The sequence below is a fragment of the Cololabis saira genome, chromosome 9, assembly GCF_033807715.1.
Source record: "Cololabis saira isolate AMF1-May2022 chromosome 9, fColSai1.1, whole genome shotgun sequence".
Taxonomy (NCBI): Eukaryota; Metazoa; Chordata; class Actinopteri; order Beloniformes; family Belonidae; genus Cololabis; species Cololabis saira.
In genome coordinates, this window is record NC_084595.1 from 7,089,338 (window position 1) to 7,110,889 (window position 21,552).

General features: G+C 37.5%; 1 protein-coding gene across 1 annotated transcript in view; it reads right to left on the bottom strand.

Moving 5' to 3' along the window:
- golga3 (golgin A3) overlaps positions 1-21,552 on the bottom strand; it is a 43,627-nt gene that overhangs the window by 16,492 nt on the left and 5,583 nt on the right. The window contains exons 3-13 of the mRNA XM_061730366.1: positions 18,830-19,111; positions 16,869-16,981; positions 14,739-15,463; positions 13,199-13,307; positions 11,642-11,948; positions 8,291-8,493; positions 6,944-7,081; positions 6,641-6,802; positions 4,714-5,082; positions 3,093-3,170; positions 107-370 (exon numbers count right to left, since the gene is read on the bottom strand). Coding sequence (XP_061586350.1) covers positions 107-370; positions 3,093-3,170; positions 4,714-5,082; positions 6,641-6,802; positions 6,944-7,081; positions 8,291-8,493; positions 11,642-11,948; positions 13,199-13,307; positions 14,739-15,463; positions 16,869-16,981; positions 18,830-19,111 — 2,750 coding nt within the window. The remainder of the gene's footprint in view (positions 1-106; positions 371-3,092; positions 3,171-4,713; positions 5,083-6,640; positions 6,803-6,943; positions 7,082-8,290; positions 8,494-11,641; positions 11,949-13,198; positions 13,308-14,738; positions 15,464-16,868; positions 16,982-18,829; positions 19,112-21,552) is intronic.

Consider the following 21,552-nt stretch of genomic DNA (forward strand, 5'->3'; position numbering starts at 1 on the left):
GATATACTGCTGGAGACGCTTAGTTTTCTTCTTTTTTTTAAAGCCATCTTTATTATTTTTATACTTTAAATGATCTTTGCCAACAAATATTAGACAAATCATGTACCTGGATCTGTGTTTCTAGCTGGTCCCTCTCTGTTTGAATGTCTTGCAGATGGGCCTCCATGTTTGTCATTTGCTGCTGGACTCGTGCCACTTCCTTCTGCAGACGGGTCTGCTCCAGTTCTGCCTTCTGCTTCTCCCCCTGGATGTTCAGCAGCTCCGTCTTCAGGTCCTTCACCTCCACCAGCAGCCGCTTCTTGGTGGACTTGAGCTCGCTGATCAGCTGGTCTTTGGAGCTGGCGTCGCGGCGGTACGCTTCCACCATAACCTGTGAAGCAGAGGTGGGTACTCAAGTAAAAGTACTGTTACTTCAGAATAATATGACTCAAGTAGAAGTAAAAAGTAGTCATGCAAATAATTACTTGAGTAAAAGTTAAAAAAGTACTTGGTGAAAAAACTACTCAAGTACTGAGTAACTCTTGAGTAACGTCTGGTTAATTTTTTTAACACAACCATTCAAACAGAGAAAAGTACAAAATAGTCATCTTCAGGCAAATTAAATCAATACAATTAATTAAAATTAATAAAAAATAGCTTAAATTAAAATAATCTTAAAGTAAATTCAAGTACTTTAATAAATAATAAAATAAATAAAGTAATAACAGAATAAATAATAATAAATTAGGCACAAGTAGCACAAAATTTCAAGCCTTTGTACTTTTCTTTTTTAACCAGGCAGAACTAGAACAAACATGAACTCATAGAAACTCTGTGTGTGTTTGAGTCTGTGTAAATGTGACAAAACATGCAAAAACAAACATTTTTCCCAAAGAATCACTCAGTGATGTCATGAGATTGACGCGTACGTGGATAAAAAGGGATAAAAGAAAAGTAACAGCTCAACGTAGCCTAATGTAGCGGAGTAAGAGGAACAGTTTCTTCTTCACAAATCTACTCAAGTAAAAGTAAAAAGTATAGTGATTCAAAACTACTCCTAAAAGTACAACATTTCCCAAAACTTACTCAAGTAAATGTAACGGAGTAAATGTAACTCGTTACTACCACCTCTGCTGTGAAGTCAACGACAGTGTGTGCCTGATGAAAGGTTTGAATAGAACAAAATACTTTGGGAGTATATTCTCCTTTCAGCCGATGTCTCCCTGACCAAGGCAGTTGGCAAAAGAGCGTATTGGAGATGCACTGCAGGAAAGTGCGCTCCGACGGGATTTGAATCCCACACTGTATCATCTCGAGGCTTGAGTGATAAATATTCCAAACGTTTTAGATTTTCCTCTCCTAAAGTATATTCTTTCCAAGAAAAGTAAAAGCCATTAAAAAAAGCCAAGAAAAGAATCAAGAAAGAAAGCTGTTGTAGACCGTTTCTTCCATCAAGTGAAGCTTTTAAAATTTGAAGTACAATCAGTTTTACAAAAGGTAAAACTGCTAGAATGCTGTACTATGTATGTTATATTCAAAAAATAAAAACACAGAACAAATACACTAGTAGACGAGAGAAAAAAGACTAAGATTTAAGCACTGCTCACTTTTTTGTGAACCAAATGCATATAGCTGCCAGCAAGTACCCCACCATCGTTTCCCTGCACTCTCTATATACTTTATGGTAACTTTTGAGTCATCTCGAAGCCTAATTACACATTCTCCACTTAGGTCCTTTCTAAAATTTATTTTATGAAAAAAATAATAATTTATGAAATGTATTTATTTTTTTTTTCACATCGTAGACTAACTTACGACGGAGTATTAGGGCCAAACTAAGACAAAAAAATTGGAAATTACGAGAATAAAGTCGTAAAATTATGAGAATAAAGTCAAAACCTAATGTTGCAAGAATAAAGTCGTAATATCACGAGAATAAAGTCGTAATATCACGAGAATAAAGTCGTAATACTACGAAAATAAAGTCGTAATACTACGAAAATGAAGTCGTAATATTACGACTTTATTCTCGTAAAATTACGACTTTATTCTCGTGATATTACGACTTTATTCTCGTGATATTACGACTTTATTCTCGTGATATTACGACTTTATTCTTGTAACATAGAATAAAGTCGTAATTTTACGAGAATAAAGTCATATTGTTGCGAAAATAAAGTCATATTGTTGCGAGAATAAAGTCGTAATTTTCCGAGCATAAAGTCGTAATTTTACGAGCATAAAGTCGTAATTTTACGAGCATAAAGTCGTTATTTTACGAGCATAAAGTCGTAATTTTACGAGAATAAAGTCGTAATTTTACGAGAATAAAGTCGTAATATTACGACTTTATTCTCGTAACACTAGGCTATGACTTTATTCTCGTAATTTTACGACTTTATTCTTGTAATTTCCTATTTTTTTTGTCTTAGTTTGGCCCTAATACTCCTTCGTACTAACTAATCTCAGCAACTGATGATATTTAAGGCTTGTATAGTCTAAGATGTAGCTGGCGGGATTTTTTTTTAATTCTTCAAACCACTGCAAGGTGTGACCTGCTTTTGCATTTTATCTTACTTTTTGCATAATAGATAACCCACAGGGTGATACATTAGATGTGGTTGTTCATCTCATTTTATATTTACCTCATTATAAGACCTAGTTATAAAAAAAAAAAAGGTTTTTATAAAATATGTCTTGGTGTGTAAAACCTTATAATTATGAGGATCTACATTGTTTTTTCTCCTGGCATCTTATGGAAAAAGATGAACGTTCGTACATACACAGAATCTACAAAGAAAAAGTATTGAAAGAGATGCAATAAAAGCACAATTCTGTCACTCTGTCAATTAACCCCACACGGACTCTGACAGCTTATCAAACACAACAAAGCAACTGCTGCTCAATCCACTGAGACGTGTCAACCAACTCCTTCAAACCATCCGTCATCTGGCTCTGCAGCAACATCCTCCCACAGCACCAGCAGGGAATTCATGACAAGTGTTTCTAAATGTATGAGAAATCTCCAATTCGCCCAAACGTCTCTAAGATTCACCCAGGGAGGGAGGGAATGCTTCAAGCTGTCATGTAAGAAAATGAGGGAGCCGTCTCACCTTCTGTTGCTGGAACTGTTCCTTTAATTTCTGAGCTTGTTTCTTCAGGGAATTATTGTCCTGTTGTAGACTTTCAATCTGTAAGGTTGATATAAAAGAAAAGGCTCTTGAAATTTCCCAACAAATGTAGAAAGAAAAAGCAGCCCAATGTATCAATCAATGGCTTGAGATGCAGGGGGGGGGGGATAGAGGATAGAGGAGCACAATCATTTGACTGCATATGGAAAATATTACTTTCACACCTTTAAAATCAGTTTTCATAATTTAAATTTAAATACATTTTGCACAAAGATTAATATCACTACTGCCATTACATCTTCACCAAAAGTCACTTAAAGGGGACCTATTATGGCATCTAATACCTATTTCAAACAGGCCTTGAATGTCTTAAAAACAAGCTTTTGATTGTTTTTGCTAAATAAATTGGAAATTCAGCCTCTAAACCAGGTCTTTATCATCCCATTCTCTAACCTCATTATCTATGCGGGATTCTGAGTGGGCGGGGCTATGATAATGAGGCTCTGTGCTGATTGGCTGCCTGAATGACGCGATACACCGCTACGAAAAAATGGAGGAAGCTCCGGCCGGTGGAGTTAGTTGTGGGCGTAGTTTCACGCATCGGAGGCCAAACTATAATCACATTTTGGTTCCGTAAAGACGGGAGCAGAATCTTATTGGCTCGTAGATCCACATCACACTGGACGATCATCCGGGCGGCTGTACAGACACTACAGAATCTGGTTGTTTCCTCCTTCTCTGAGTTGTCAGGCTGAGGGGAGACCACTTTAGATATGTTAAAGCAAGAGAAAACCTGTTTTTCATAATAGGTCTCCTTTAAGTTTCAGCCGCAGATGCTTGACAGCAGCAGCAGCAGCAGCAGCAGCAGTGGCTTATCGAGGGAAGTTCATGTAAAGTATTACACACAGCAGGTGATTTGATTTGAGCACCGTAAAGCTTTGCTTCTAGCAACACCCATGGCTTCACTGACTACGTTTACATGCAGTCAAAATTCGGGTTATTGCTAATATTCCGGTTACTGAAACATTCGGAATATTCTGTTTACATGGTAATTAATCATTTGGGATATCTGGATCAAACCAGCGACGCGCGGAGAACATCATGACGCAATTCCCGTCATTTCCGCTTCTTCTTCCTGTATCCAAATTCAAAACAAATGTTGCTTCGCGCAACTTTTCGTTCACCTTTTTGTAAATCTTCTATCCCGGTACTTTCTACCGTCTACAAATGCAGAAATGTTCATATCCTTCATTACATTTATGAAGTGATTAGTCTCCTCCTGGTCTTGTTTCTCCGTGTTTATAAGAACTTCCTGGACTCAAAAGACCAGGATTCCTTGTGAACAGAACATGCACAGAAAACAAATTCATGTTCCGTTTGATGGGGATATTCCGTTTGGTGTTTACATGACCCAATATTTGGGTTTTAAAAGGAGTAACCCAGGGCTCATATTGGGGTTTTTAAAAACCAGAATATGAGCAAATTCTGGTTATTCAAAGGGGTTATTGGTGTTTACATGGCCGTGCAAATTCGGGTTATTGCCAATATTCGGGTTTTAAAAGGGTTATTGATGCATGTAAACGCAGTCACAGCTGTTTTGTACCTGATTGGCTTTGATTTGGACTTCCTGCCTGAGCTGATCCAGTATGTCCGAGGCCACCAGAACTTCCTCTCCCAACTTCTCAGCCCCCTCGTCCAGCTGGCTCTTGTCAGCTCGCGCGGCCTGCAGGGCGACCTCCAGGACGATCTTCTCATTCTGCAGGTACTGGATGTTGTCGTCCTTGGCGCTGCCTTCCGTCTGCAGCTCCGTCAGCTGAGCCTCCAGCTCCAGGTACCGGGCCTCCAGCTGGTTGATGGACTGCTCTTTGGTTTGCAGGCTCTCCTGAGTGTTTGTCAGCTGCCGCATCAGCTCCAGATGTTCCTTCTGCAGTGACTGGAGCTGCAGGTCTTTTTGGGAAAGGGTTAACTTTGCCTGAGGGAAAGAAAAGTATGACAAGGCTGTTTATAAGAAAATATTGTCAGAATGTTACCACTTATACCAGGAGGGAAAACAGGGGCCGGATTCACAAAACATTCTTATGAAAAAAAATCTTCTTAAGTGTCATTTATTTTCTTAAGTTCAGTCTAAAGAAGAAAAAAGAGAAGAAGGCCCTGACAAGACTCTGGATGAGAAGCGATCCCCCAGGACTGAGACAATGGCTCGATATTGTTGAAGAAATATACGCCATGGAAAAATTGACTTTTTGTTTGAGAATTAGAGGAAGGGATTTTGCTCAAAAGTGGCAAAAATGGTCTACATTTAAGGTCAAATCCCAGTCATGCCCTTAAAAAAGGGAAAGAAAAGAATGGCAAAATATTACATCTCCCCCAGGTAGTTATGTTATGATTGTTACTATCATTTCTTATTTTTATTATTATTATTTTTTCTCTTTCCTTTTTGTGTAACTTGAAAAAGACAAAATAAAAAGTATAAAAAAAAGAAAAAAAAGAAGTCATATTCTCCAAGAAAGTTCTTAAGTATTTTCTCAACTTTCTTCTCAAGTTTCTTCTTAAGAAAAAACTTAAGAATAAATGGTATTCTTGAAAAGTTCTCAAATTTGTTCTTGACTTTTTTCTTAACTTTAAAACAACCTTGACCTGTCTTAAAATATCTTCTGTGAAAAGGTAGTAATAATAATAATGATAAGACTCTAAAATCACCTTTTCCAACACATTTTAGACAAGTTTAGACTAGTAGGTCACAGTTTGAGGATATACTTTGTAATTAATTACACAAAGAGCCTGTTAACTGTTTGTTAGCATGTTAGTTAGCGTGGTAGTTAATTATTATTAATTTTCACACATTAATCTCATCCACCATAACCTTGAAAAGTTCCTGCATCTCTTTTTCTCCTTCTCCATGTTTAGTGAGTGACTGACGGTTAAGACCAAACTACCTGTATAAATGTTGTTTGTTGGCGCGTGCAATGCAATTACATTTTAAGAAGTTCTTAAGTAGGAAAAATAAGAAATTCGTAAGAAATGACAGTTCTTAAGACGGTTCTTAAGAAAATATTGAGGAATTGCACTTAAGAACTTTCTTATGAACTTCTTAAAAGGAGCATGAGTCTCCTTGTAAGAAATGAGACTCTCTAGCGCCACCCTTCACCACGACGGCCGTCGGGGGTACTGCAGCCAACAGTGAAGCCGGCACGGGAGAACGGGGAGAACGTGCATGCAGCGTCATGTGACGTCACATCCGCAGGACAGCGCGGGAAATTCGGCCCCCGAATTGCAGCACATTTTGCAGCACACAGCCTGTTCGAGGCAAAGGAGAGATACACTAGAGGGCTCATTCTTTTGGGTTTGGAACGCTTCATCTGACATTATTACTAGAAAACTTAAAACGTATATAAATGTTTTTCATAAATCCTGCCTCAATCCTGCCTCATGCTCCTTTAATTTTAGATCTTAAGACATTTCTTAAGATCGTTCTTAAGAACATATTGGTGAATCCGGCCCCTGGTTGGTGTCACATTTGGCGTGACTACCTGCTCTAGTTCCCTTTCCAGCGCGCTGGCTGTGTTGGCTAACTTGATTAAATGCTCTCGCTCTTCTTCAAACTGTTCAAGTTTGTGCTGCAAGTCGTCTTCCACCATCATCTTAGCATCCTGGATCTGCTTGTAAGAGGCCTCCTGGGTCAGCATGTCAGCCTACATCACAAATAAATACAATGAAAACATGGTTAAAACATCAAATACTTAACAGCTTTAAAAGGTTTCCGTTGCTTTGACATCCAGACACATTAATGGCATGGTAAACCAGAATAACAAAAGCATATTAAGAGGAAATACCTCAATGCTCTGCAGCTGGACAGCAATACGCTCTTTTTCCTTGATGGAGCGGTGTTGGGTCTCGGTGAGTTGATGAGAAAGCGTCACATTTTCCAGCTTTAGATGCTCCATAGCACCAAACTGAGTCATCTGTCCAGCCTTTGAGGAGAAGGGGAAAAAAAAAAAGGAGGATCTAACCCGTAATGCCCAGTACTGGAGTTGAGGGGGGATGAGGGGGGACGGCGTCCCCCCCTGAAAAAAGGGTTAGGGTTAGGTTGAAAAAAAAACGGTCCAAATCATCCCCCCTGTAAAACTCCATCCCTCCTTTCCATCCCTTATGTCATTTCATCAATGAATGTGGTTTTACTGCTATTTACACATTTAGAGTCATCACCAGAAAAATAACTTATTTGACAATTTTCACCTGTTTCAACTAAATTTTCACTTGAAATAAGTAGAAAAATCTGCCAGTGGGACAAGATTTATCTTCTTATTACAAGCAAAAAAATCTTGTTCCACTGGCAGATTTTTCCCACTGGCAGATTTTTCTACTTATTTCAAGTGAAAATCTACTTGAAACAGGTGAAAATTGTTGTTTTTTCCAGTGATGAGTCTTGTTTTAAGTGTAATGAGATTCTTTTTACTAAAATGAGACATTTTAACTAGAAATAAAACAAATATTCTTGTTAAGATTTTGATGTCATTACATTTAAAACAAGACTCATCACTGGAAGAAACAACAGTTTTCACTTGAAATAAGCAGGAAAATCTGCCAGTGGGACAAGATTTATCTTCTTATTACAAACAAAAAAATCTTGTTCCACTGGCAGATTTTTCTACTTATTTCAAGTGAAAATCTACTTGAAACAGGTGAAAATTGTTGTTTTTTCCAGGGATGAGTCTTGTTTTAAGTGTAATGAGATTTTTTTTTTACTAAAATTAGACATTTTAACTAGAAATAAGAAAAATATTCTTGTTAAGATTGTGAGTTTTTGCAGTGATCCATTTTACTTATCCTGTGAAGGACAGAGTCATATTGATAAGTTCAGAAAACTGTTTTTTATTGTTGTGTTTTGATGTATTTGATGTAAGCCCAGTGGATATTTAAAGCTTACAGAAGGCTGCATTTAACTGCTGCTATGTCATTCCTGCAGTATTTCTGCAGGTGTTTTGGTCACTGCTATTATTTGTAATATATTATATTATTTGTAATCAGCACAAATTATCTGTCCCCATATGATAAAATCCACCATCCCCCTGATTTATTTTTTTTTTTTTACAACTCGAGTTCTGGTGATGCCTCTAACATTTTGCCCAGCTAACGCCAGACCGCGGTAGTGAAACTTCCTGCGTGAGCGTCAGCCTCACCTGCATGTTGGCCATGTCCCCCTGCAGCCGGACCCGGGCCTCCTGGGCCAGCGCCAGCTGCTGCTGGTACCACTGCCGGACCTGCTGCAGAGAGTCGATCTCGGCCTGGGCCGTCTTCAGTCGGCTCTGCAGCGTGCTGCGCTCCAGCTGCACGTTCTGGAGCTGGTTCTGAATCCCAACCATCTGCTCACGCACCACTTGAACTGCAGAAGAAGATTTTAGACATCCAGTTCAAAATCTGATACTACCTTCTTATATATGGTATTGTGTGGGAGTTTGGGGCTCGACGTATAAGATAATAATCCTCTTACAAAAACGAGCCATACGTTTTATTAATAGGGTGGGAAACTATGAACATACAAATCCATTGTTTATAAAATCCCATGTTAAGAAATGTTATGATTTGGTTTATTATAAAATAATGCAAATAATGTATAAAGTTAGATTAAAGTTACTCCCTGTCTGTGTACAACGGTTTTTCTCAATACATGAGTCAAAATATAATTTGCGTGATGTTTGTAAATTTGTTGTATAAAAAGCAAGAAAAGAGACTAAAAGGATACGTGTGTGTGTGTGTGTGTGTGTGTGTATGTGTGTGTGTGTGTGTGTGTGTGTATATATATATATATATATATATATATCACTGTTTCTTCAGAGTCGGGACAAAACATGTGCACTGTAGAAAAGTCTAATTAAAATAAAAAGTAAAGAAATGTGTAACAATTGGCATGCTTACAAAGTTAGATCAAGAGGAATTCTGAATGCTGATGATAAGTTTAAGCCTTAAAAAAAATTTTTTTTGAGGGTATTTGTTCAAATGTATGACTAGTAGTAAGCTCACCCATGTTAATTATTTTGTCACAGTCAAGGGGTCTCAGTATTCAATTATTAAAAAAAACTTCAAAAACCTCTTAAATTGTGAGAAAATTCATATTAAGTTAAAGATAAGGGTTAAAAGTATTTAAGACAACATAGAGTTTTAACATAAAAAAAGATTTTCCATAAAAATATGGCCATCGAAGTTGTGTCACACTTTTTGTCAACTCCATCATCGTTTTCATTAACCTCATTTAAATCAGATAATAGCATGGTCAGCTATTTCCCTGAGGACCCCTTTTCATTCTCCTGGCTGTGGTGAATGCAGCAGTAGCACACATGGTAAGTTTTACATTTTTTGATATTTTAAACAAACAATGTTAATTTTTCTATGGTCACAGCCAGAAAATATCAACTCTGTGTATCCATTGTGAAAGTTTTAAAAAACATTAGTGGATTAAATTTAAGTATTTTAGTGAAGACATGTTGACAGCTAGCAACTGACAAAAAAGTAGCTAGCTAGCTGCAGTGTATTTTTGCGCAGAGGAAAAAAACATGCCATTTCGTCAACTCCGTCATCGTCAACTCCGTCACTTTTTATCGATGACGGAGTTGACATATCATTTTATTGTAACGTTAATGACAGTTGTTATGACTCAAGATGTATGTTCAAGCAGGAGGAGTAATACTCTGTTCAGTAAAGTAGGTAGCATATCCTCAATAAATTTTAAAAGATAAATTGTTCTCCTTTGTCAACTCTGTCATTTTTTGTCAACTCCGTCATCACGAAATCAGCACAATGAAATTTATATTTTTGTTATTTTTTGGCGGGAATCAAATTCGCTTTTCAGATTTTTGTTGGTACAGTAATAAAGTATCATCAGATAAACATGTTGTTTTGTCTTATTTACTTTTAGAATGTTTTCAAATACTATTAAAATCAAATATGAAGTATGAAAATGCAAATATTTGGGAATTCCTGTACGAAGAACCCTGTGTAATTAAGCCAGAAGTATTTATATTGTATTTTCCTGCCTATTTCAGTGACTTAACACTATAAGAACACAAATCAGAATGTTAGATTCTTGTTGGGATGGAATAATAGTAATTAAACACTTTTTAGTGTCAGTGACGGAGTTGATAAAAATCAAGGCATTGTGGTATATATGTGAATTTGTCAAAAATACATAAATACCTACAGCCTGCACCTTTATTTGGTTAAATAGCTCACATCTTGATCTTCCTGAATATACAACTCATATGAACATAAGGACAATTTTCAAAAAAACAATTTCAGAATGCATTTTGTCCCGACTCTGAAGAAACAGTGATATATACATACATATATATATATATATATATATATATATATATAGATATTTATTTATTTATTTATTTATTAGGGATGGGCGGTATGGACTAAAAAATGTATCACGATAATTTCTGCCATTTATCCCGATAACGATAAAAATGACGATAAAAAAAATACCAATTCAACTCCACCTTTGTAACTATAAATCTATCACCACATTCAGTCTTTGGAGCCAAAACACTGCTCTAAAAGATACTAAATACTACTAAACTACACCAATTAAATTGAATTAATAAAAACCAATTAAATTAGTACACCTGTACTGCAAAACTGGAATGACTCCTCGCTCTCAGATGTGTTTGTTACATAAAAACCTCATCAATGGGAATCCTTCCTTCCTTCCTTCCTTCCTTCCTTCCTTCCTTCCTTCCTTCCTTCCTTCCTTCCTTCCTTCCTTCCTTCCTTCCTTCCTTCCTTCCTTCCTTCCTTCCTTCCTTCCTTCCTTCCTTCCTTCCTTCCTTCCTTCCTTCCTTCCTTCCTTCCTTCCTTCCTTCCTTCCTTCCTTCCTTCCTTCCTTCCTTCCTTCCTTCCTTCCTTCACGTTGTGCGTGGATTTAACGCAGAACCATAAATCATCTTCACACAAAAACGTCATCAACGGGAATTTATCGTTTTTACCGCGAGATGACAAATTCTTACCGTGAGGAATTTTTTTGACGGTTTATTGTGAACGGTAAAATATCTCCCATTCCTAATATATATAGATATATAGATATCTGTTGTGGGAGTTCAACTATGGAATGATGCTAACCTAGATTTGCGAATGTGCAGCTCATTTTCAGTTTACAAAAAAAAGATTTGTAGAGCAATCTTTCAAAGCTACAAAGGTTAATATTTATTTGTTTTTGTTTGCTGCTGTTCTGATATATATATATATATATATATTTTTTTTTTTTTTTAATTTCTTTACTATTATATATGTAAACCTTTCCTCCTTTTCTGGTTTAGTTTTGCTATTGTTGGTTTGTTTGTATGTAGGACAGGCATTAATATAAGCACTTTGCTTCTGCCTGTTGCCTTTTCAGTCACTATTTTTCAATAAAGTTTGTGTTTAATGTTTGTAGTGTGATGTGACTGAATAAAGAATTTCAATCAAATCAATCAAAACATTTGCGCAGGGGTGTCTATGAACACTGATATGTCAGGATCTCTTTCATCACTTACCTGCACTGTCCCGTGAAGTTAGATTACTCTGCAAATCCTCCACCTTCACCATCAGCCTGTTGTACTGGTCTTCAGAAACCTTCAGGTCGTTGCTTAAAGACGTCAAACTGGCATTCTTAGTCTCCAGACTGCCCTGGAGCTCCACCATGGCCTTTTCTAGCTGGCTGCAGTTTTGCCGCAGCGTGTCCACCTCCCCCGTGAGGACGCTCTGCTTCTCCTGGCTCACGTGAGCCTCCTCCTTCTTCGCCTGCAGCTGAGCATTCACCGTGGCGAGCTGAGCCTGGAGTTCTGTCTTCTCCTTCAGAGCCTAGAAGACAGGGCATCAGTTAGAGAACCCAATTCCTCTTCCAGTTTTCAATACCTTTGTAAGGGTGACCTACACCGGTTGGGGGATGGAAATAAATCAAAAAACAAACCTAGTTTATGGGCCGTTATTATATAAAATATCAGACATTCAAAGGCAAATATGTGCCTCAAGAATAGGGGTGTAACGATACACTAATCTCACGATACGATACACGATATTGAGGTCACGATAACGATACGATATTATAGCAGTATTTTTTTAACAACCTTGAATGAGGAACATATGACTGGAAAAAAATGGTCTTTTATTTGAAAGACACAAAATACAAAACAATGCTGTGCGTTTGCCCTATTGTTACAGTTTGTAATGCTTTATAACTGTTTAAGTTTTAAAGAGAAAGCCAGGCCAACCATTTTCCACAAACTGAACTAAAAGTAAATGTCAGGTTTGCATTATGCATCTTCAGTTTCATACAAGTACAAATATTTAGCCACAAACTGAATAGTTTCTTTCATGTATGAAAGAAACTATTCTACTAAAATTAAATAAATAAATAAAAGTAAATAAATACATACAATTTTATATCATAAAAAAGATGGATTCATGCTCACCTTATAAGTGTAAAAGGAGATTTATTTTTGTTAAGGTTATTTTGGTTATTCAGGGTTCATTATTTTATAAATATATTCTTTATATTCTGATGTAAATCAGGGACTATAATGACACTAGTCAGTTTATCTGTAGTGATTAGTCTGTTTTAGATTGGGCGGAGTGATACGCCACAGTACGGCACTAGGTGCTGTGTTGATGTTCTAAAATCCTACACTGTTGAGGGACATTAAAGTACACTGGAACTCAGCAGAAGTTGTCCCCGTGTTTATCCTACTCACGACCCCAAAAAGGTTTAATTTAATAAGGTAAGGCTTAACTCTAAACCAGCCTTACATAAGTAAAAGTTCAGAGCTCAAAACCCTGCAAGAGTCCCGTGATCGGGACCAAAACGGGACTAGTTTCTTCTGAGCGGAGGAAGATTTTGGTCCGCGGGTCGAGGCACGGTCGGATGTGTGTTACTAGTCAACACAATAGATTAATATTAATAACCCAATATCACGACACAGTTTGTCACCTCCACGACACGTATCGGGACGTTTTTGTATCGCAAACACCCCTACTCAAGAATGAAACAAATAATTTGACTTGGGCTCAGCTGTTAGAGGAGGGGAAAGTTAAAATCATCATGCTGTTATTACTTGATTGGCCTCAGACGACAGGGACTCCAGCTGACCCTCGAGTCTCATCTTCTCCTTCAGCACCTGCAGCATCTCATCGTGGCCCATCACAGAACTCTCCAAAGAAACACTGCAACACATTTACATATCAGCGCCCAAAGGAAAAACAGACGAGTCGAAAAGATGCATCTATTTAAAATAATCTACTGATTAGGCGTCAAACTAATGAATAAAATTATGGATTTAGTTGTATGTAAGATATTTATTCGTTATCTTAAAAAATAGAGTAGCTTTGTTGTTTGCGTGGGAGATTTTAATTAGATATTTTAGGACACCCCAAATTCAAAGTAAGTACAAATGTGATCCAACTTCAAATTGTTGGAGAGAATGCGGGGAGCAGATAAAACACCACAGTCATGTATTTTGGTCATGTAAAGTTATAAGTGAATTTTGGGGAAACTCAATATTTTTGGTGTTTCTTTTGATAAAAATCCACTGGTGTTATCGCTTGGAAAAACACCAGGAGAAATTAAGAGGAAAGATACTCACTTGTTTTTAGTTTTAAAAGTATCATTAATGAAACAAATTACAAGAAATTGGTTAAAGGATGATAATTTAATTAATTGTAAATAGAAGGATCTTGTAAATGACATATATGGAATGGAAAAAATAACAATGACTTAGAAATCAAGTTTATATTTTTGAAGAAAGATGGGAAAAATGGGTGAGTTAACAACAAACAATAGCCCTAATGAGTACCTAATTTTGTGTATGTTTTGTCTCCGAATATATCTATACTTTTGTCCATGTAGTGTATACAGGACTGTCTCAGAAAATTAGAATATTGTGATAAAGTCCTTTATTTTCTGTAATGCAAAAATGTCATTCATTCTGGATTCTTTACAAATCAACTGAAATATTGCAAGCCTTTTATTATTTTAATATTGCTGATCATGGCTTACAGCTTAAGAAAACTCAAATATCCTATCTCAAAAAATTAGAATATTCTGAGAATCTTAATCTTAAACTGTAAACCATAATCAGCAATATTAAAATAATAAAAGGCTTGCAATATTTCAGTTGATTTGTAATCAATCCAGAATGTATGACTTTTATTTATTTATTTATTTTTATTTATTTATTTTTTTTTTAAATTGCATTACAGAAAATAAAGGACTTTATCACAATATTCTAATTTTCTGAGACAGTCCTGTACATAGGGTATCCTTTGAATGTAATCTTATGTATTGACAAAGTGATATATATGTATAATGTTTTTAATTTTGTTTGATTGATTTAAAAAAAAAAATAAAAATAAAAGTAACTAATAAAAAAAAATTATGTGCATTTTTTTTTTTTTTTTTTTTGTTTAATTAATTAATTTAATTTATTTTACTTTTCCTCCCTGATTGGTTAATTCATTATATTATTTATATTTCAATTGAAAATGGTGCAAGCTAAGTGTATGTGTGTCTATGTAATGTATGTGTAAATGTTGTATGAAAAACAAATAAATGACAATAAACATATTGTGAAAAAAAAAACTAATAAAAAAAAATACCTGCTGGAAAAACTGTCCCGGCGGCTGCGCGGCTCTGCGGTTCCTTCTCTGTCCTGCTCCATCTCCAGCAGGTGCTGCTCTTCACTGGCCGCCTGCAGAACCTCCTGCAGAGAAGGAAACTGACCCATGGCCTCCGGGGGAATCTCCCTCCCTTCTACCGTGTACGGGCCCTGCTGCCTCTCCACTGCAGCAGAGAGCATGCCGTACATCCCTCTGGTGGACACACTGCTGTAAGAAGAGCTGTCGCTATCGTTGCCATCGTTCCCCGGCCTCGCTCCCGATTCGCTGCCGTCAATTTCTGACACGCTATCGCTGGCCTTCAGTGAAACACACGGCTCTGTCTCGCAGGTGCTGCCCTCCGACATCACGCTGATCTCAGACAGCGTGGACACAGAGCTAACGGTGGTGTGCAGGGAGCTCATGCTGCCGTCTACAGACTTCATGCCACTTCCTCCTCCCCCACCACCACCGTCCCCACCATCGCTGTCAGACTTGAAATCGGCCAAGGAATGGATCTTGTTGGAGCGTGTGGACTTGGACTTTCTTTCCTTGGAAGGAGGAATCCCCAGGCTACCGAGTTTGGGGCCGCGTGGGACACTGGTCCTCAGAAAAGAATACTCCGTGGTCATGGCAACGGTGTTAGCCCGGGGTAGCACTTCAGGATGCAACATCAGCTCTGGATCCAGAGTGCTGAACTGCCGGCTTTTGGTAGAGGTGCGGCGAGACTGAAAAACACATGAAAGAATCAATGTTACTAGAAAATTCAAAAAGAAAGATCTACATCAAAGTCAGTGTGATGTATATGTTACGGTTAATGTAGAAAAACGGCTATTTTTCAAAATAGCCGGCTAATGTGCAAAATAACCGGCAGAGCGGCTAATGTAGAAAAATGGCAGTAGCCGGTTAAAACTGTGGATGTGTCAGACCAGACACTTTTTCGGGGAGTGTAACGTTAGGATTCTTCCACGGCATGCTCCGGTCAGCACCGGAGCATCGAGACTGGAGAGATGATTAAAAATGTGATGTCCGCGCACCATGAGCTTAAAAATGTATGTACTTTGCAAAATAGCCGTTTTTCTACATTAGCCGCCCTGCCGGTTATTTTGCACATTAGCCGTTTTTCTACATTAACCGTAACATATACACTAAACATTAAAGCTTTGAAACAATCTGATTGATTTAAAAAGGGAAGGCCAAACCAGTTTTCTATTCAAAAGTAAACAGTATCATCTTCAAAAATCAACCAATTCTAACCAAATTTTCATGAAAAAGAGCTTTCTGTAACCTGGGAAGCTGCTGGAATTGAAAATGTAATATGATACATCAATTTGTAGGACTCTGAAGAAACAAAAAGCCTTCTAGTTTTTTTATGGCAATTACTGACTTCATGTTATTAATGTTTTTACAAAATGGTGGGATCTGATGGCATCTCTGGGAAACAATCCATTAGGAATGGGTGATATTTTACCGTTCACGATAAACCATCCAAAAAAAAATTTGTCATCTCGCGGTAAAAACTATAAATTCCTGTTGATGACGTTTTTGTGTGAAGCCGGATTTATGGAAGGAAGAAAGAAAGAAAGAAAGAAAGAAAGAAAGAAAGAAAGAAATGACCCAGAAAGAAAGAAAGAAAGAAGGAAATGAGCCAGAAAGAAAGAAAGAAAGAAAGAAAGAAAGAAAGAAAGAAAGAAAGAAAGAAAGAAAGAAAGAAAGAAAGAAAGAAAGAAAGAAAGAAAGAAAGAAAGAAAGAAAGAAAGAAAGAAAGAAAGAAAGAAAGAAAGAAAGAAAGAAAGAAAGAAAGAAAGAAAGAAAGAAAGAAAGAAAGATTCCCATTGGTGTAGTTTAGTATTTAGTATCTTTTAGAGCAGTGTTTTGGCTCCAAAGACTGAATGTGGTGATAGATTTATAGTTACAAAGGTGGAGTTGAATTGGTTTTTTTTTTTTAATCGTCATTTTTATCCTTATCGGGATAAATGCCAGAAATTATGGTGATACATTGTTTAGTCCATACCGCCCAGCCCTACAATCCATCCATAAAGACGTCAACAACCCACAAGATGGAAGCAGTTGTCCTGGCACCGGATGTTCCCAGACACCCTCAGATGTTTTCTGTCAACTTCATTCTCTCACCCTCTCCTTATGCCTCTGGACCCGGTACTGTTTGAGTTGCTCCTCCAGACGCCGACGAGCCTCCAAGCGAATCATCTCTTCATTCTCCATCTCCAGAGACGGCTTTTGGTTGGCTGAAAGGAGAGAAGTTAGGCCAAACTGAAGACAGTTTTCCACCAACGCGTACCGCCCAAATGCACCTTTATTTACAAAAGATCTGATTTAATGGTTAAAAAACCTAGATCCTGGCATTAAAGTTAATGTTGCTCTGTCTGTGTGTTTTAAATGCTTGAATTATGCTCTTAAGTACCACTTTTAATCAAATCATTGAAGAAAAAAAGGAAAAGTGAGATAAATCCCTACAAAATAAACAGGATTTCTATAATTGCAACGAACAGACTGAATCAGTTACTCTCCCATGGAGCCGAGCGTTCTCTGTTGGAGATATAAAGCGAAGGTAAACTTCATCTCCAGGCTGTGCTGTGATTACAACACATTACCTCAAAACTGCCAAAAACAGCCACTGTGCCTGACTTTAAAACACCACCAAAAGCACAACATTAACAGATTAGGTCCAGAATGTAACGATTAGCCCACACAATGTTCCAGAGGAAGCGCCCACACCGAACTAATCAAGCGATCAAGTGGCCACGGTTGTTACGTGGAAGCAGCAAACTCATGCAGCTTAAAAAGGTGATACCCACCAAATCCCTCTGTTAATATGACTGTGACTGCGTTTACATGCATCAATAACCCTTTTAAAACCCGAATATTGGCAATAACCCGAATTTGCACGGCCATGTTAACACCAATAACCTGAATTTGCTCATATTCTGGTTTTTAAAAACCCGAATTATGACCCCTGGGTTACTCCTTTTAAAACCCGAATATTCGTCATGTAAACGCCGGAATATCTCCATCAAACGGAACAGGAATTTGTTTTCTGCGCATGTTCTGTTCGCAAGGAATCCTGGTCTTTTGAGTCCAGGAAGTTCTTCTAAACACCGAGAAACACAAGACCAGGAGGAGACTAATCACTTCATAAATGTAATGAAGGATATGAACATTTCTGCATTTGTAGACGGTAGAAAGTACCGGGATAGCCAGATTTACAAGAAGGTGAGCGAAAAGTTGCGCAAAGCAGCATTTGTTTTGAATTTGGATACAGGAAGAAGAAGCGTAAATGACGGAAATTGTGTCATGATGTTCTCCGCGTGTCGCTGGTTTGATCCAGATATCCCGAATGATTAATTACCATGTAAACGGAATATTCCCAATGTTTCAGTAACCAGAATATTACCGTATTGTCCCGAATATAAGACGACCCTGATTGTAAGATGACCCCCTCTTTTTCAAGAATCAAATTTGAAAAAAGACTTTTTAAACACCAAATTAAATTCTTATACAGAAAATGATTACAGTACATCTGAAACAAATATATTAGAGAGAAAAAGTTATTTTGCCTCATTCAAATCATCATCTTGAAGTTTGCATCATAACTTCTCCTCAGCTGCCAGTTTACCAGGGTGATCTACGTTTTTCTCTTCTGTTAATTTCTTCTCTTTTCTTTCTTAGCGCTATTTTTTATTTTTCTTCTTCGTGACAGGAGTTCGCTTTGGCTTGGGGAGTTTAGTTCAGCATTCGCTTTAAAGATATCTGGCGCCATCTAGTGTTGTGAATGGGTATAACGTCTAGACCCCGAATGTAAGACGACCCCCACTTTTTCAGTCTTATTTCAATGCAAAAAAACACCGTCTTATATTCGGGCCAATACGGTAATTACCATGTAAACGGAATATTCCGAATGTTTCAGTAACCGGAATATTAGCAATAACCAGAATTTTGACAGCATGTAAACGTAGTCAAACATTTCAAAAAGATGAGCATGTTCCAGAATCCAAAACATTCCACAGCAAAATGAGGTTAAATTACAGAGGGTTAAGAAAGGGGGGGGGGTTTCACGCCACATAATTTGTGCTTACACAGTTCAGTCTCCTGCATAGGCATACTGAGTCTGAGCGACTGCAAAGCATCAGCCCTGTGAACCGTGACCTCAGCACTAGCCCCCTCAGACTCCTCTAGCACCACGGGCTGAGTATCTGCCACACCTGGGGACGGCTCCGGGGTCTGCACGCTGACGGGGGAGCTAAGGATCTGGGGAGAAGCTGTCTGGGGCAGAGACCCGTTTATAAGGGTTTCCCCGGCAGCGCTGAAGCCGTCGACCAGACCACTTCCGTTTGGCAACACGTCTGAAGGGACAGGACCTGAAAGAGACAGGAGGGGGAAACCTTGAGGAATGTGGAAGAGTAGGTGGCCAGAACAGGTTCCTGTGAACTGAAGTGGATGGGATTCTCTCAGCAAAACAAGCTGAACAAGTTTACTGTGCAACATCTGAAATGAAAGTAACAAGTAACAACATTCAGTCAGACTTGACTACTGAAGCTTCCCTTCAGCTGTACAGGACTGTCTCAGAAAATTAGAATATTGTGATAAAGTCCTTTATTTTCTGTAATGCAAAAATGTCATACATTCTGGATTCATTACAAATCAACTGAAATATTGCAAGCCTTTTATTATTTTAATATTGCTGATCATGGCTTACAACTTAAGAAAACTCAAATATCCTATCTCAAAAAATTAGAATATTCTGGGAATCTTAATCTTAAACTGTAAGCCATAATCAGCAATACTAAAATAATAAAAGGCTTGCAATATTTCAGTTGATTGGTAATGAATCCAGAATGTTTGACTTTTTTTTTTTTTTTTTTTTTTTAAATTGCATTACAGAAAATAAAGAACTATCACAATATTCTAATTTTCTGAGACAGTCCTGTATTTACCCTCATCTCTGCTAAGCTAAAAAATCAATTTGATCTTTCAAATTCAGACCGTTGTTAGATATTTAATAAATGTGTTTATGTTACATACATTTTATGCCATTGTTGGAACAGGTTTGATCAATTAAAAGGAGCATGAGGCAGGATTTATGAAAAAAATTCGTATACGTTTCAAGTTTTCTAGTAATAATGTCAGATGAAGCGTTTCAAACCAAAAAGAATGAGCCCTCTAGTCTAGTGTATCTCTCCTTTGCCTTGAACAGGCTGTGTGCTGCCGATTGTGCTGCAATTGTGGGGCCAAATTTCCCGCGCTGGATGTGACGTCACATGACGCTGCATGTGCGTTCTCCCCGTTCTCCCGTGCCGGCTTCACTGTTGGCTGCAGTACCCCCAACGGCCGTCGTGGTGAAGGGTGGCGCTAGAGAGTCTCATTTCTTAAAAGGAGCTTCATGCTCCTTTAAGATTAAAAATAAAGTGTATACAAGTCCCTAACTGGTCCAAGTAGTCCATGTCTGGGTGGAATAATTTTGATATCCGTCTCTCACATTTTACATAATAATTGAATGATAGTTTTTAAATTGTATGAGGATTTCTGGGAATATCAGTTTTCTATGCCATACTTTAAAAGGACATTTGATTTTACATATAATTTGTACAGGATTAACAAAATGACCATTCAACATGAGCAGCTTGAAACGAACAGGTCACATACAAATATATTAGGGAAGTATAGCTTATAAATTCCAAGGCTTTGCATGTCAGTCAATTGTATTGGCATGTGGACAAGATTAAAGGCATCAGGCTTAGACATGACTTTCCTAACTTTGTGAAACAAAATGCAACAAAATTATTACCGAGATGTTGATGTGCTGAATTGTTGTTAAAAGGAAAACTGTCTGAATCTCCAGATTAAGTGATTTTAACATGTGATCTTCTATTCATCATCATCTAAATATTCAAGATTGACAAACACAAAGTGCTTAAGCTAATAAAACAATTATAATTTTTCATGTCTTTGTTCAAAACAACCAATAAACGTGCTAGAAGAAACAGAGTCCGATAAAGACACAAAATATCTAAAATGTATCATCACCACAATATCAACATGTATTGCACATGATCATTGAGCAATAAATACTTCATTCATGTGAATAATGTGCGTGAATAATAGAGCTTAGAAGCATTTTAAATATGCAAGAAAGCTGCGGAGCGGCCTTTAACAGCTTTGCCCTACATTGTGGAGATATATATATATATATATATATATATATATATATATATATATATATATATATATATATATACACACACACACACACACACACACACACACACGTATACATACACATACCTCCCCAGTCTTATTGTCGATGGAATTTTCTACTATGATAGTATATATTTTCCTAACATTGCTCATCACTATGAGAATCTGTATTAGGTTTTGTTCAGCTTAAACACATTTTGTCTGTCCATTATTGTGACTTTGATGGAGGTCAGTTGCATTTTTTTCTTTTTTAATTAATTGAAAACAGTTAATTCTGAAGAGTTCCCATGGATTTTTGTTTTCACTACAGCCGCATCTGCAGCTGACGCATAACAATTAGACCCTCCAGAAAAACGCGGGCTAAAATCCTTGATTCCGCGGGCTAAAATCCTTGATTTTGCTGGCTAAAATCCTTGATTTTGCGGGCTAAAATCATTGATTATGCGATTAAATGTGGGGGTTTTTTATGTGCTTTTATGCGGTGAAATTGCGGAATATGCTGGAAGTTGCGGAATATGCGGGAAGTCGTGGAATATGCGGAAAGTTGCAAAATATGCGATATATGCAGGAAGTTGCGGATTCGGCGCTGAGCTCTTCCCTCTTA